Below are 14,142 nucleotides of genomic sequence, written 5' to 3' on the forward strand. Positions count from 1 at the left end.
TTTTCCTCTGTTTCTGCAGCTTCAGGAGCAAAGACAGTTCTGCAGCCTGGAGAGCAGCAGGTTGGGAGTGTCCACCCAAACAAGGGGGAGGAGGAACAAATGGCAGTAAAGGATGGAGAGACTCAAAGCTGTTCATTTCCTATACTTGGAGATACTTCTAAATACTTGGAGATACATCACACTTTTCTACTCTGCTGTTTCCATGGAGAAAAGAGCTCCAAATCCATGAACACAGACTTGGTGCCAGTGCTGCTGATATTTTTGAGCAGGTTAATGATTTGGTTGTGTTTGTGTGCCACAGCAGCCGGGCAGGGCTGTGTTTATGTGTATTTTAGGGAAGAGTTTGTTTCGTCTCCAAAGGGAACAGAGGCCCTTGCAGATGGTTCCTGCCAATTTATCTCCTTTTTATTTTCTTGTTTAATTTCTGGTAGTAGTGTCAATATTGTTCCAGGAATCCTTTCTGAAGTCTTTGACTTAGCAAGAACTCATTTATGGATTTTTTTATGCCTGTCCTGTGCAGAAATGTTAAATTTCTACAACTTTTCTGCTTCTTTCTGTTGGCTTCAGGTCCACATGTGAATGTATTTAATGATGTTGGAGAAAGAAGGTGGCTGAAGGGGGTTTGAAATACAGAAATTGGGCTGTAAAATGACTCTGGAATCTGTTAATAACACTAAAATGGAAAGCACCAGCATTGGTTCTATATATTTATTTTCTTCTGAACAGGGTTGCAGGTCAATTCACGTTTTAATGTGGATTGGTGCTTCTTCATTGATGAGATATTGTTAATTTTTTATTTGGCTTCTTTCACTTAGTCATGGTTTTGTATGTTCTAAATGTCTTGATTTTTTTTTTTTTCCTGCCTGTATTCCAGTAGCACATCTGCTCCTATCCTGCACTTCGCTCTTGTCATCCCCAACCATAGCCCTGCAAATTATCCAGCAGGCATCAAAGCAAGCACAGGCTGAGTTTTTTAATAACAGAAGTGAAACTTTGCACCTCCAAAATATTTCTGCAATTTCTCATTATATTATAGTGCAGCATAAAGTTAATTTTAGACCCAGATCCAATGGTAAAGATGCCAAATACGAGAATTGTCACAGAAAGGGATAACTTAGAAATATTTAAGGCTTTCTTGCCTGAGGTGCCCCATTCTGATAAGCAGCTGGCAAATGAGATATTTTTAAATGATGGCTTTGAACCTGTTTTGTTAATCATGATTCCAATCATTCCAATAAAATAGCCACTTCTGAGGTGTGTTTGCATAAGAATATTGGTTTAATTTACAGTGGGGTTTGAGATAAGGAAGCCAGAAAGATTCACAGCAAAACTCCCCATTTTGGGCCTTCATACAGTAAATTATTCTTGCTGCAAATCTTCACCAGAGCAGCTGAACACTGGGGGCTGACTCTGATAGCTGCTGGTGCCTGGACAACTTTATTTTCTTCTTAGTTTGTGAATTCCATCGGTGTCCAGTGAAAGCCAGACTTTGCAGCCGTAGGTGATTCTTTTTAATGAAAAATAGATATTTGTGTTGGAGAAATCGGTGGAGAACCTTGGAAACTTGGTTTTGAATTCAAGAAAAAAGGCAAACTGTCCCTATGAAATACGAGAATATGGAATTTATTTCCCCCATAGATTTATTTTCTTACCATTAATGAGTATAAATGTACCTTTAATGTCTGGAAGAGGAATGGAATGGAGCTGCTGGAGGCACTGGAAGCAGTGCTGGCTCAGAACAGTTGCATCTGTCATGCAGCAGGAATGCCTGCAGTGGAACCTGCTGTCCAGATAGAGCTGTTTCAAATCAGACTTATCAGCATAAAATGTCAGATCAAATTCATCATAGGCAGGAGAAAAATAAAACATTCTGGTCCAGGTGAAATTGGAGCTGCGCTCTGATGGTTTTCAGCTCGTTCTGGTGCTGCAGAATGGCAAGGCTGTAATTCCCCTGCTGCTGGGAGCTCGGATGCTCTTCCCGACCTCCCTTTCAGTGATGGGATTGTGTTTCCTCCAGCTGCACATCTCCAGGTGCTCCCCAAAGCCCCTCTGGGCTCCACCATCTCGGCTTTGCCATGAGCAGGGAGGGGTGGGGGGGGTTGGTGATTTGTGCAGAGGGTCAGAACTAGGGATTCTCCATCGTGCCCCAGTGCTCAGGACAGCCACTCCTGATCCCCCAGTGGCTGTTTGACAGAGGTTGGTGGACAAATGAGCTTAAGTGTTGTGGAAATCTGATAATTTGCTTTCTAATAAGGTCCCATTCATTCAAATCAACTCTGTGGCACAATGACTGCACTTTGGGAACTCTTCAGGCTGTGTAGTCATCACTGGGCTTATTTAATTTGTTGTTTAACTGCTGATTAAATTTTACATTAAGGCAGAAGCACCTTGTTTTAAACACAAACTCTTTTTACAATAAGTGGCTCACAGACCTGCCTGTTCCTTTTCGTGGGTAATTCAGAGCCTTGAAGTTTACATTGTAGACATTACAAAGAAATATAAAACTGCAGAAAAATCACATCTCTGTACTGAGAAAAGGTATTTTGGGGCACTTGCTACTTCCAGGTTTGTTTGCAGTAAACATTTGGAGAAGATACAAAGCAGGGGCTGGGATAAGTCAACCTTGATTTGGGGGTTTACCAGACCAGCAGCCACGGTGAGAGGCAGAGATCTTTGCTGCTGTCCTGTGTTAGATGTGCTCACAGGGTCGAGTCCATCAACTGGCTCACAACTAGACTCTGGATATATTGGAAATTATGGAAAATAGCAAAATGTTGGCATTGCTGGTTATAAATAACAACTGGCCAGTGTTAAATGTTGGCTTCTCTATGGGAACAGGGCCCCTCTGGGTGGAACAAGGCGGCCTTGGCCTGCTGAAGGTTATGACGGTATTTTTCCTAAAGCTGAACGTGCCACAGGAGAAATGGGAGTGTAATTAATTAAATTTGTGTTGGGAATAGACTTTTTCACCCCAATTCAGGCCCTGCTGTGTGCATGAAGGGTTACCAGGAGCTGTGCAAGGCACTGGGATTGATGGAGAGAGCGGCCGAAGGCTCCGAAAGGGTCCCGGTGGCACCAAGCAATGATCACAGACACACTGAGGAGCCCTGCCCTGAAGAGCTGGCAGTCCTGGCCCTACTGAGGAGGGCATGAACCCCAATCCCATGGGGGTGATGGTGGTGGGAATTCCGAGGTGAGGCTCCTCTGCAGGCTGCCCCTGGCACTTGGCTCACGGACGGGGAAGGGTGGGAGCGACGGATCCGGCTGCAGGCAGGGGGGTGCTGTGCTTTGCCTCTGCAAAGAGAAAGGGCCCGTTTCACTTTCAGCACGCTTTCCACATTGCTCCCACCTTCTCCTTCCTCCTCTCCCTATAAAATCTCCTGCTTGGGGATCAGTGTCTGAGGCAGGAGCTGCACTACGGTGCTGGGCCCTGCGCTAGAGCCTAGTTTATAGTCTTCACTTCCTGTGCTGGCAGAAGGAGATGGAAGGGATGTCTCGGGAGATGCTGTGGGAGAGAAAAAAAACAGGATTAAGGTGGACTTGGATGCTGTTCAATAGAAATCAGCAAACCGTCCTACAAACCAAGGAGCAGGAGCTTGGGGGATCCCGGCGCATCCTTCTTTCCTGGTTTGTGAGGAGGCACAGGGTGGAGTGACAGACATGGGCCAGTTCTTCTCAGTATTTTGTACTTGGGAAATGCCCCCAACTGCTTTTCAATCCTTCATCTCCTTGTCAGAGGAGAGCTCAGCCTGCAGCCCCACTGTACCTCATTTACAGAGCACAGCATTTCTCTCATCTCCTTTGTTGGAAAGGGGCTTAAAAACTAAATAAAAGCCACCTAAAATGCACGATGCCAACATTTAAATAGCTGAGAAACAGCAGAATACACTCCGGGAGGTACCTGACTGTAACTGGCAGAGGGAGGGAGACTGTGAGTGCAGGACACTGTGATTACATGGCAGTGCTTGTTGAATTACAGCTCCTGTTCTACTTTCTGGTTTTGACAGCACGGTCCTACAGGGGATAAATGCCTTAACCCACACCCCAGCAGTGCCCAGCGTGGGTGAAGATGGTCCCGGATTCAGGTCCTATTGTTTGGCAACAACCACAGTGAACTCCTGCCACAATCAGCACTCAGTCCTCCTTTGTGCCATTTCCCAGTGCTGCCACATCTAGAGAAACACCCAGTCTTGAGTTCTTGCTTCTTTTTTCGATCTTGCAATGTTTTAGTAACACCTCAAAACCCCCCTGGGTCAAGCTGCCATTAAAAATCCATTAAATTCTCTTTGGAATCATGGAAAGGAGTCAGCCAGGGGGACTGAGAGCTCTGATTCTAGTGTAACACTTAAACTCATATAAATAAAGAACTCAACTAAACTTAAATTTACTTAAATGAACTTAAATTTAATTTACTTAAATAAAAGTTTTTTTCCTGAACTATTTCTCCTTCCCAGTCCCTTGGCTATGCTGACACTAATGATGTAAAACTGGTCTGTAAATAATCTAAAGATGAGCTGTAAATGATGTAAAAATGGGCTGTGTATAATATAAAAAGGGCCACATACGGTCTGGAGCAGCGTGGATCACAGAGCTCATGTTGCTTTGCAGGACATGTCCCGGCAGCGGTTCCAGGTTGAGGCTGGGAGGTGCTGACTGGTACTGGAGATCAGCAGTGGTTCCTGCAAGTGGAAGTGGGAAGAGATATCATTCCTTGCACAGTTCCCGACAAGCCAGATGCTCTGGGCTAAATCTTTTTCATCCAGAGGATGCGGAAGACCTCTGTGGGTGAAGGTTAATGGCTCATCTTCGCTTCCTTCCTCTTTGCTCTCAGCCTCTCACTGTGCAGGAACAGCCTCCTGGGATGTCTGGGGTTTCAGCTGCTCTCCAGCTGCGCTGTTCTGCCTGGGGGTGTGTCCCAAGGGCTGCTCTTATCTGGGTTTCCCATAAAGTTATAACTTTTGCACTTTCCTAACAAAAGATGTGTTGTCTTCCTTAAACTGCCTCAGTTAGGACAGAGGCCTAAGTCGAGTGCCACACCACAGAGTGGATCCTTTGCTGTAAATCTCAGATTTCCAGAGCTGGGCTGGAAAGAATTGCTCAGGGATTGGACTGGAGTGAGAGGGACCCTTCAAGCTACAATTCATTAGAGGGTTTTGGTTGGCAGGGATTTTTAAAGATCGTCCAGTTTCAACCCCCTGCCATGGGCAGGGATATCACCCCCTGGACCAGGTTGCTCCAAGCCCTGTCCAACCTGGCCTTGGGCACTTCCAGGGATCCAGGCGCAGCCACAGCTTCTCTGGGCACCCTGTGCCAGGCCCTCAGAATCCTCACAATAAAGAATTCCTTCCTAATATCCCACCTAAACCTATTCTCTTTCAGTTTAAAACCATTTCCCCCTGTCCTCCCTCCCATACATCCCCCAGAAGACACAAACCCAAAGCCCTATAACAGCTTTGAGATAACCCAGCATTGCTGCCCCTCCTCAGGAAGGGTCCGTACCTCCCAGCAGCATCTCCTGCAGCAAGCTGTCGATCCTGGCCACACCAAAGAGCTTCACAAACTGCACCTGCTCGATCATCTGCCAGGTGATGCTCTGCAGGGGCGGCAGCAGCAGCAGGATGTCGCTGAAGCGGCCGCGGGAGTCGTACTGGCGGTCGTTGATGTAATCTTCCAGGTTCACCTGCACCTGGAAGCGCATGTTCTTCACCTTGCCGGGCTCACTCAGGCCTTTGCAGTCTGGGAGAGGCAAAAACGGAGTTAATTGCTGGCCTGTGTAAGCAAATGTTGCCCTGTCAGCCGGGCTGTGTGGAGGGAAAAGGATGAGATGGCAGTGATGCTCTGACAGAGATCAGCTGACAGCTGGGGCTGCCATTGCTTCACATCTCACATGGAGCAGGGAAACAGGGAGGGGAATTGGGGGGGGAGACAGTAATTGGAGGAGAAACCGTAATTCGAGGAGACTTTGAAGAGAAACAGTAAGTAAAGGAGCTTGCTTCAGGATATGTCTGCCTACTGCCATTGGCAAAAGGGAAAAATTTAGAAGTTAAAATATTTATCCTTCCATGAAAACAGCCTGGAATTTTCCCCTGAAAATTATGAGTCACAACTACCCCCTCTAAATGCAATGTATGTTGTGATTACACTCACTGCAGCACCAGGTTCTTGTCTTGCTCTCCCTGTCTTTGACCTGTGGTCAAACCTATTTTTCAAAGACCACTGGTCCAGCTTTGCTTAAACAAATAAATGTGCCCCTGGGTCGGGTGAAGTGCTGGGATTTACAGCCTTCCACTCCTGCCTCTGCTGTTATCTAAACCTGAGATTTCTGCATCACTGCACCATTTCCTTCACTGCCTGCAAAGAATCCACAGGCACCACATTTTCGGGATTGTAGTGCCAAGAGATTAGATAAAGTGGTTAACGAATGATTGTATGTCAGCATGAAGCTCTGAGGACATTCCTGCTCGTTAGCATGGATGAACTTCACTTCTGGGGAGCTTCACGCTTCCTCCTTCCAGCTGAAACCTCAGCACCTCATTGTCACATTGATCTAAAGCTGCACAGAGACACTGATCAGCTGAGAAGGTGATTTGTCAAAATCAATTTGATGAAAGCACCCTTACTCTGGTCACAGCAGGCTTTGGTGAGCCAAAGCTCACGATGCTCCTAAAACTCCCGGATCTTGATTTTCAATCAGTGAATACAGCAAAATACCCCAATAATTAATGGAAGATATTTTGATTTCTCCATGCTAAAAGGCAAAAGAGCATTGTCTGGGCTTGGGATTGTTCTCCCATCTTTTCCCTTAGCTCCAGGGAGATACACATTGGAATCTGGGCTGAGGCAGAACCCCCTGTGCTTCTGGAATGAGACACAGCAAAGCTTCAAAGCAACCTGTGGCTTTCCTCTGTGTTTCCCTGTTCTCCATCCTGTGGATCAGCCCTGCCCTGGGTCACTGCTGGCTTCCAGCAAGATCCATTAGCAGATCCCTGATATTTCTGGGCACTCTGAGCAGCCCAGCTCCCTGTGGTTTTTGATGGTGCTCTCTGGGCTCCGATGGATGCTCCACGCTGCTGCTCGTTTGGCTCACTTTGCGGATACATAATTAATACAGGCATGGATGTCCTTAATGGGCATCTCCTGCATTTCAGGCTGATGGACTTTCCCAAAGCCAAGCTCCTGAAGCAGCCAAACTCCTCCAGGGCCTGCAGAGCTTTGCACATCCACCTGGCTGCAGTTCTTACTTGCTAAAGAGTAGAACACTCAGGAACAGGTCACTTCTAACTTAAAACTGCACTGCTGAGTATTGCTCATTCCAGCACGGGCAGGGTGAGATGTCAAGCTGCTTCCAAGGGGTTTTCCTGGTTTTTGAAGAGCCTCCAACTGCACTGCAAGCCCCATGCTCGGCAGTCAGAAGGAATCTCACCTGGGTCAAAGAAGATGATGGCTTTAAGGCAGGCGTACTCGTTGTCATCGATCTGGATGTCCCGCAAGGGCTTCACCAACTCGTCCAAGATCCTGGTGGCCACACGAGCGATTTCCAGTTCTGGGCAGTGCATTGGGATGATGAAATCATTCCCTGGGAGGACAAGAGAAATTCCCCATCAGGTTTCGGCTCTGGCTCTAGTCTCATCCAGCAGTTACCCCAAGGAGTGTTGCCTGATAGTCCCAGTGCCATTTGCAGCAATTTCCACTCTGCAGCTTTATAATCTGATCTGAGAGTGAGAAGCAAGCCCTGGATCTCATTCCCTGGTCCTTAATTATCTCAACTGCACGTCAGTGCACCCACGCTGTGCCCACAGCCTGCTCCCCGTTCTGCTCTGCTTTGCCCTCTGTTACATCAAGCATCTGTTTGTAAGCAGTGTTGCGTCTTTATTTTTGGTTTTCTTTTCTGAAACAAATTTATCCCTCTCTCTTTTCTTTAACATGAGCCTTTCAGGGTCAGTATTCTCATTTTTCTAAGAACAATCCCACCTGTGGTGGCAGAGAGCTCCGTGAAAAGGAAACACCTATTTGCACTGTCATTTTTAACAGAGGTTTCTGCTAAGGTTTTAATCATCCATACCCAAATACCTCATTGCTTGTGCCTTGGCAATTTCAGGTACCAAAACAAGGCAACCCAGTTAAATACTGGGGGCTTCTCATCCACAATTTCAAAGCAATGAGGGAACAGTTACAAAAATCCCAGTGAATTTACTTGCTCCTTTTTACTCTCCCCTCCAGCACTGAGTCTCCACCCAGATGTGCAGCCCACACCCAGGAGTGCAGAGGGGGTTTCAGGGATGCAGAATGCTTGGGAATGACTTGGGAGGGGGGAATGATAAAAGCAGGAGTGTGTTTCACTACTTTACCTAATAGCAGGAAATCAGTGTATGGGATGGACCTCTTGGCTACCCCGAGGAGCAGATGTTCCCCTGCGTGGGCTCTGAGCAAGGCAACCTGGAGGTGGCACAGGAGGAAGAAATAAGATTATATTTGCAAAGCGGAGAATGGAGTGCTGAGCTGTTGCTGTTTAATTAAGCCCCATTTGGTGTTTGCTTAGATCTGGCAGATCTACAGATAAAGCTCTGTTCAGGGCTAGAAAATATCAGTGTGTGTTCACTTTGAGAAGTGCTACTAAATGAGAAGCTGTTTTTAACTAAAAGAGCAAAGAGAGGCTTGAGTAATTCGAGTTCTTAGGAAATAAGCAGATTCTATATTCAACTATTAGGCACCAGTAAAGGCAAAATCAGAATTTTTGCCTGGATCTTTGGCAGGCTGGAGCGACCAGCTCTATATTTTGAGGGACTTTGGCTGCTGAAGTTATCTTTAATTGGTCCTTTGGCCTTTATTCCTCTTTCTCTCCTGTTGTTTATAACTCTGCACAGGGTGATCTGTGTGTTAATGCCGGATTCTCCTGCCGAAAGGTCCAGCTGGGAATTCCTTTCAAAGGCAGGGGGTTTGCAGGGAAAAGCCATTTGCATTTGTACCTGGTCGTCGAGGGGGAGCTCACAAAAGGCCGGGATGTATTTTGCCCATTCCACCAGCACCAGGAGCTGCTGTTTCATGGACTCACACACATCGTGGATGGTGGCAACCTTCTTCATGGCAATGTCTGTGCTGTGCACGGGGCTCAGGGATAAATACTGAAAGAGAAACCACCCCGCTGTGTTTGAACCCGATCAGTGCTGTTTTATCACCCTCCACAGCAACAATTCATCCCATCAGGGCCCTGAGAAGATGCTCCCGTTGTGGCTGGACCCTTGTGCTCGGCTGTGTCCGACTCACAGCCCATGGAGCAGCTTCCACGAGGTGGTGCTCAGTCCCAACACACACCCAGCCCTCCTCCACCTCCATCTCCACCCTCCAGGCTGGCTCAGGACAAAATAAACATTCCCATTCCCAGCAGGAGCCAGCAGCACTGCGTCTCAGCTTCCCATCCATCCCTCCAGCCAGCCAAATGCATGAAATGCATCCAGCCTTTCTCCTCCAAGTTGCTGTCAGGGACACAAAATTCCCATTTTGGTCTCTAAAGGGCTGCGTGGCAGGGAGAGGGTTAAAAAGCCGTAATTTTTGAAAAGGCAGTGGGCTCACTGCTGCATGTAATGCGCAACATCTGGGCCGTGCGTTTCAGTGGAGAAAGGGTATTTGCATAAGAAGTTAAAGGACGCTCAGAGTGAAATTTATGGTGGAGCATGAAATGAAAAAGCAATCAGCGTCAGCTGAAGCCCAGGGAATTATTCACAGTATTTTTCTGCCCTAAAATTGTTATGCTGATAAAGAAGTTATGAGGACAGATACAATCAACCACGACTGGAACAATGTGTTCAGAGCAGGACAGAGAGTGCAGCAAGGAAGGGTGAAATTCCGTGTGAATGCAGTGAGATTCTAGGAATGCAGCAACAATTTAAGCTGGGGGAAGAGGGGACCTGGGCTCTGCAACATCCCTCAGCCCTTGGAATTTCAGCTTTGTATCTCACACCAAAGGCTGCATCTGCTCCATTGCCTTGATAATGGATTTTTCCTGTCTGCTTTCAGATATTTTGCATTTTCTTCCCCGTGGGTTTGTGCAGGAGCCATCCAAGGGCAGAGAAAACATCCAGCCCTGGTTGGTTTAGAGGGCTGGGATTGCTGAGGGCCACGGACCCGTTTGGAGGGCTGTCCCCACGTGTCCTACCTGCTGTGCCATGGCCTCAGCCTGAGTGAGGACGTTGATGGAGAGAGAGCCGTTGTCCTCGTAGCTGCTCCTGCGGATGCTGATCCTGTCCCGCTCGTTCTGCACGGCTGAAACGAGAGAGAGAGAGAGAGAGGTGCTTGTGTCAGTGAGAATTCCTCCCCCAGCCAATGGCTGCTGCTCCCTGCGATCCCTAAACAGGAGTGGACGAGGCTTTGCTCCTGCAAGACCGTCCACTCCTGTTGGATGTTGGAATCAACAGGCTCTGGGGGAAGGAAAGACATCACCTCAGAGGGAGAAGACCAAGAATAAGAGGGAGATGAGGCCATTTGGGGGTCAGAGCAGCACCCATGGGATGTTAGCTGGTCCCACTGGATTTGATGCAGCTCAGGGGTAATTTAGGGATTTGGTGTCACCCCTTTCCCCTTGGCAATGCACCCACACTGCTGGAGCCCTGGCCTTTGGTACCCTTTCTGCCATGGCTGCGCTGAGGGCTCCCCTGCTGGGCTCCTGGTACAGCAGAATGCTCCTGGAGCTGCACCTCATCTCATGGCAGTGCTGGAAAATCATCCCCTAACCCCACCTTGGAGCAGCCTTGGAGTGTCCCCTGTCCCTGAGGCATTGCAGGTGGGATCCCAGGGGATGTCACCACTCATGGGACACAGAAAGAGCCACTCCATTAAGGAAGTTCAAGAAAAGGAAGATTAAATCCACTGATTCCCCCTTTAAAACCTTTCCCTCAGTGTTGCCCAGCTGATTTCAGTGAGCCTGGAACCCCAACAGCAGTGACAGCTGAGGACAAGATGCAGCCAGGGTTTGTCACCAGCCCTGCTGGTGCAAATGCCTGCTGGAAACCAGCTCAGTGTCCTGAACTGGTCACAACAGCAACACCACAGACCTTGGACACACACCACACCTTGTAGGGACCACAGCAGAGCGAAGATCAGCCCAGGCTCTTTGCTGACAGAAAGGTATGGACATGCCATGGTGAATTGCAAAAAACCCACTGATTTTTGAGGCCCATTCCACCCTTTAAATAATCCTTTTCCCCGAAGCACGAGCCACATCCAGCCTCATGCTCCATCAGCCCTGACCAGGGAACAGAAGAGCTGGATTGCACTTCAGCAGCTCATTTTTACAACACGGTCTCCAAGAGCTGACTCACCTCCACTGCAGCCATCAAGTGAGACAGCAGCAGAGAAAGAAGGAGAATTTAGAATTAACCCAACCTGATTTCAGTGTTGGTGTCTCCCCCAAGCCCTCTTGCCTCTGTCCAGCAGCTCGGGGCTGGGGGAAGGAGCCTGAACACTGACTCAGTGCTTCCCTGGCAGCTCACGGGTCTTGGCTACAAACAGCTCAGAAAGGCACTTGTCAGGTCCTTAAAGCAGAGGGAGCAGGAAGATTTAGCATGTGGTGACAGTGCAGCACATCCCTCCTCCTTCATCCAGCAATCCCAGACTCCTTTCGCTTTATTTCGGGGGGGAGCGACTCAAACAGAGCTGCCAGAGCTCACTCTGTGCTTTAACCCCTCGGGTGTAGAACAGTGTGGGTTTATCTCAAAAGTGGCCACTGGAGAAGATTTTTCCAGCAATGATCTTTTTTTTTTTTTTGCAGATCAGCAGAGTCATTTTGCCATCATTCCCTTGAGCCTTTGCCTCGCTGCTGGGTCTTGTTTCAGAGCATCGCTCTTTGCACAGGGCTTATTCCTGGGAATCCATACAGAGGAAACACATGGGCACTGCTTTGCACAGTTTGAGGGAAGGTGGATTTTTTTTTTGCCAGCTCATGTCCAACCACTGCTCTGTTTTCCTAACCGGCCTCTGATGAGGGGCCAACAAAGTGAAAGGGCAGAAAACAAGCACCAGTGACAAAAATCAATGTCTCCCCTTATTGACTGGAGTGCAGTGTTTATTTTCCAAGAGCTGGGGCTCAGCCTTGCTGTCAGTCAGGATCAGCTTGTGGAGATCTCACTTTGTACCTCCGAGCCAGTCTTGCCTGCAAGGGGCTGGGTGGGTGCATTCATTTGTGCAAAGTGCCACACACACATTCCTGGAGCATTTTCGGGCTATGGATACCACAGAGAGGCAATTTGTCATCAATTTAGAGAAAAACCAACCACAGCTTTTGGGAGGCTCTGCTAACCTTCCTTAGATAGCAGCATAAGTTGCCCTATGCAGGAGGCAGGGGGGGGTCAGCCAGGGACGCCTCCCCAAAGCCTGGAGGTGAAGGTGGTTATAGGAACCATAATCTTGACCCTTCAGGGGTTTTATTGGTCCACCAGAAAGGTGAGTGGCAGCATCCAGCACTCAGGAGAAACAAGCCTGACCCAATCTGTGCCATCACTGGCTATTCTGGAGAGTCCCCATCCAAGCTTCTACACCTGGATTTATACCAGATGCTCCCCCACATGCTCTCAGGGTAGGGCTCTCTGCCTCCTTACAAGAAAAGGTACAAGTTTTGCCTTTCCAGCCGAGTTACACATCCGATTTTACGTAAATCCCACAGTCCCAGGCAGACCTGGTCACCACAACAGACTCCTTTAAGAAGCCTCAGCCTGTTTTTCCCCCTGAGTCTTTTTATGGCACATAGTTCAGTGCTTCCCTCATGCTCTGATAAGCTCAATCTTCCAGTGTAAGTGGATGGTACAGACCGACTTTCTCAAGGTGATTCGGGTGTTATCGCTGAAAGTACCCAAGATGTGATGGAATTAGATACAAAGGGGAGTTAATGTTTCACCCGCCACAAAAATTAATCTCTTACCGTGCACTGATTATATTGCTATATTTATTGTGTTTGTAAAAGGGAAGGGACAGCTCACTCCTGGTGAGGCAGTGGGAGTGCTCGAGGGACGTGCTGGCCCTGGGGGTGCTGGGCTCAGGTGTGATCTTGGCTTTGCAGTCAGTAAAACGCAATAACCTGCAGGAAGGACTAAAAAGCCAATGCTGGATCCCTCTGTCTCCCAGGGGCTGCAATTTCCAGAAGCGCCTGGCAAAAGCTTTGCTCCCTGTTTTTTTCCCACTCTAATCCTGTCCTCTGCACATTCCCAAAGCCAGTAAACACCACAAAGAGCCACCACAGCCCCGCAAGAAGGGACGTCAGCGGTTGTGAGTCCCCAGGATGGTGCTGGCCAGGGACAGCGTGGCCCCAAGCTGGGCTTTCCCACAGGGAAAGGGGAGAGAGGGCAGGATGATGGCTGTGTCTCCCTCCAGGGAATTGTCCCTGGCTACGGCATGTCCTGGCTGTGGGAAGAGGACGAGAAAACAAACATATTCTCCATGTGACGCAGGGGAGCCTCGGAAGGGTTTTGTCACTCAGAGCAAGGCTGGACCCTCTGCCTCGAGCTCGGGGCAAACAGCGCCGTGTTTGTGGGATTGCAACAAGCCCCTGCTTCCCAAACTATTTGTCCTTGCCACTCAGAGCCAAAGCCTGGGATGAGGAACCTCCAGAGAGTCCAATAAATGAGGCACAGGCACTGGCTGGGAGAACAGCAACCCAGTAACTTTCCATGGCAACTGCGGAGGTTCAACCCCTGCCTACACGAGAATTACTGTTTCCATCCTTACTCCACTAAAACCAGCGTCAGTTAATGCTGGTGGAGTTGGAAATGTGGTGATAAATGACATAGGGAGAGCAGGAGGAGGGAGGTCCCTGCGTGGTGCACTCACTGGTGCTCACAGTGTTTCTGTCTTCACTGACAGATTTACTCCTCCTGCTGCCTGATCAATTCATAGCCACAAATAATCTTCTTTCCCTGAGCTACCTCAGATTTTGTAGGTGTGGTGTGTTTTATTCACAAATAAATCCTGATCGTACACGTACATTTAATCCTTTCATGGGCTTGTGGGATGATTTATGACTACTGAAGGTAGAGAAGATCCTTTATCTTTTCCATCCTTTGCAATAAACTGCAGTCCCAGCCTTCTGAAAGCTGGCAAAAGAGATGTGCAAACAAAAGGTATGAAACAAGATAGAGGCCCTGTGGAGCACTAATA

General features: G+C 48.3%; 1 protein-coding gene across 6 annotated transcripts in view; it reads right to left on the reverse strand.

Moving 5' to 3' along the window:
• Window positions 1-810: 810 nt before the first annotated feature.
• The window catches only part of LOC125332082 (hepatocyte nuclear factor 4-beta-like), a 53,380-nt gene continuing 40,048 nt past the window's right edge, over window positions 811-14,142 (reverse strand). For 5 of the 6 annotated variants that reach the window (XM_048316692.1, XM_048316693.1, XM_048316691.1 and 2 more), the window contains 7 exons: window positions 10,154-10,260; window positions 8,967-9,122; window positions 8,349-8,436; window positions 7,424-7,576; window positions 5,500-5,736; window positions 4,566-4,679; window positions 811-3,505 (listed from right to left, as the gene is read on the reverse strand). In XM_048316692.1, the coding sequence (XP_048172649.1) occupies window positions 3,369-3,505; window positions 4,566-4,679; window positions 5,500-5,736; window positions 7,424-7,576; window positions 8,349-8,436; window positions 8,967-9,122; window positions 10,154-10,260 (992 nt within the window). In that variant the 3' untranslated portion in view covers window positions 811-3,368. The remainder of the gene's footprint in view (window positions 3,506-4,565; window positions 4,680-5,499; window positions 5,737-7,423; window positions 7,577-8,348; window positions 8,437-8,966; window positions 9,123-10,153; window positions 10,261-14,142) is intronic. The other variant, XM_048316696.1, reaches the window with a different exon arrangement.

This window comes from Corvus hawaiiensis, chromosome 12 (assembly GCF_020740725.1).
Source record: "Corvus hawaiiensis isolate bCorHaw1 chromosome 12, bCorHaw1.pri.cur, whole genome shotgun sequence".
NCBI classification, from domain to species: domain Eukaryota; kingdom Metazoa; phylum Chordata; class Aves; order Passeriformes; family Corvidae; genus Corvus; species Corvus hawaiiensis.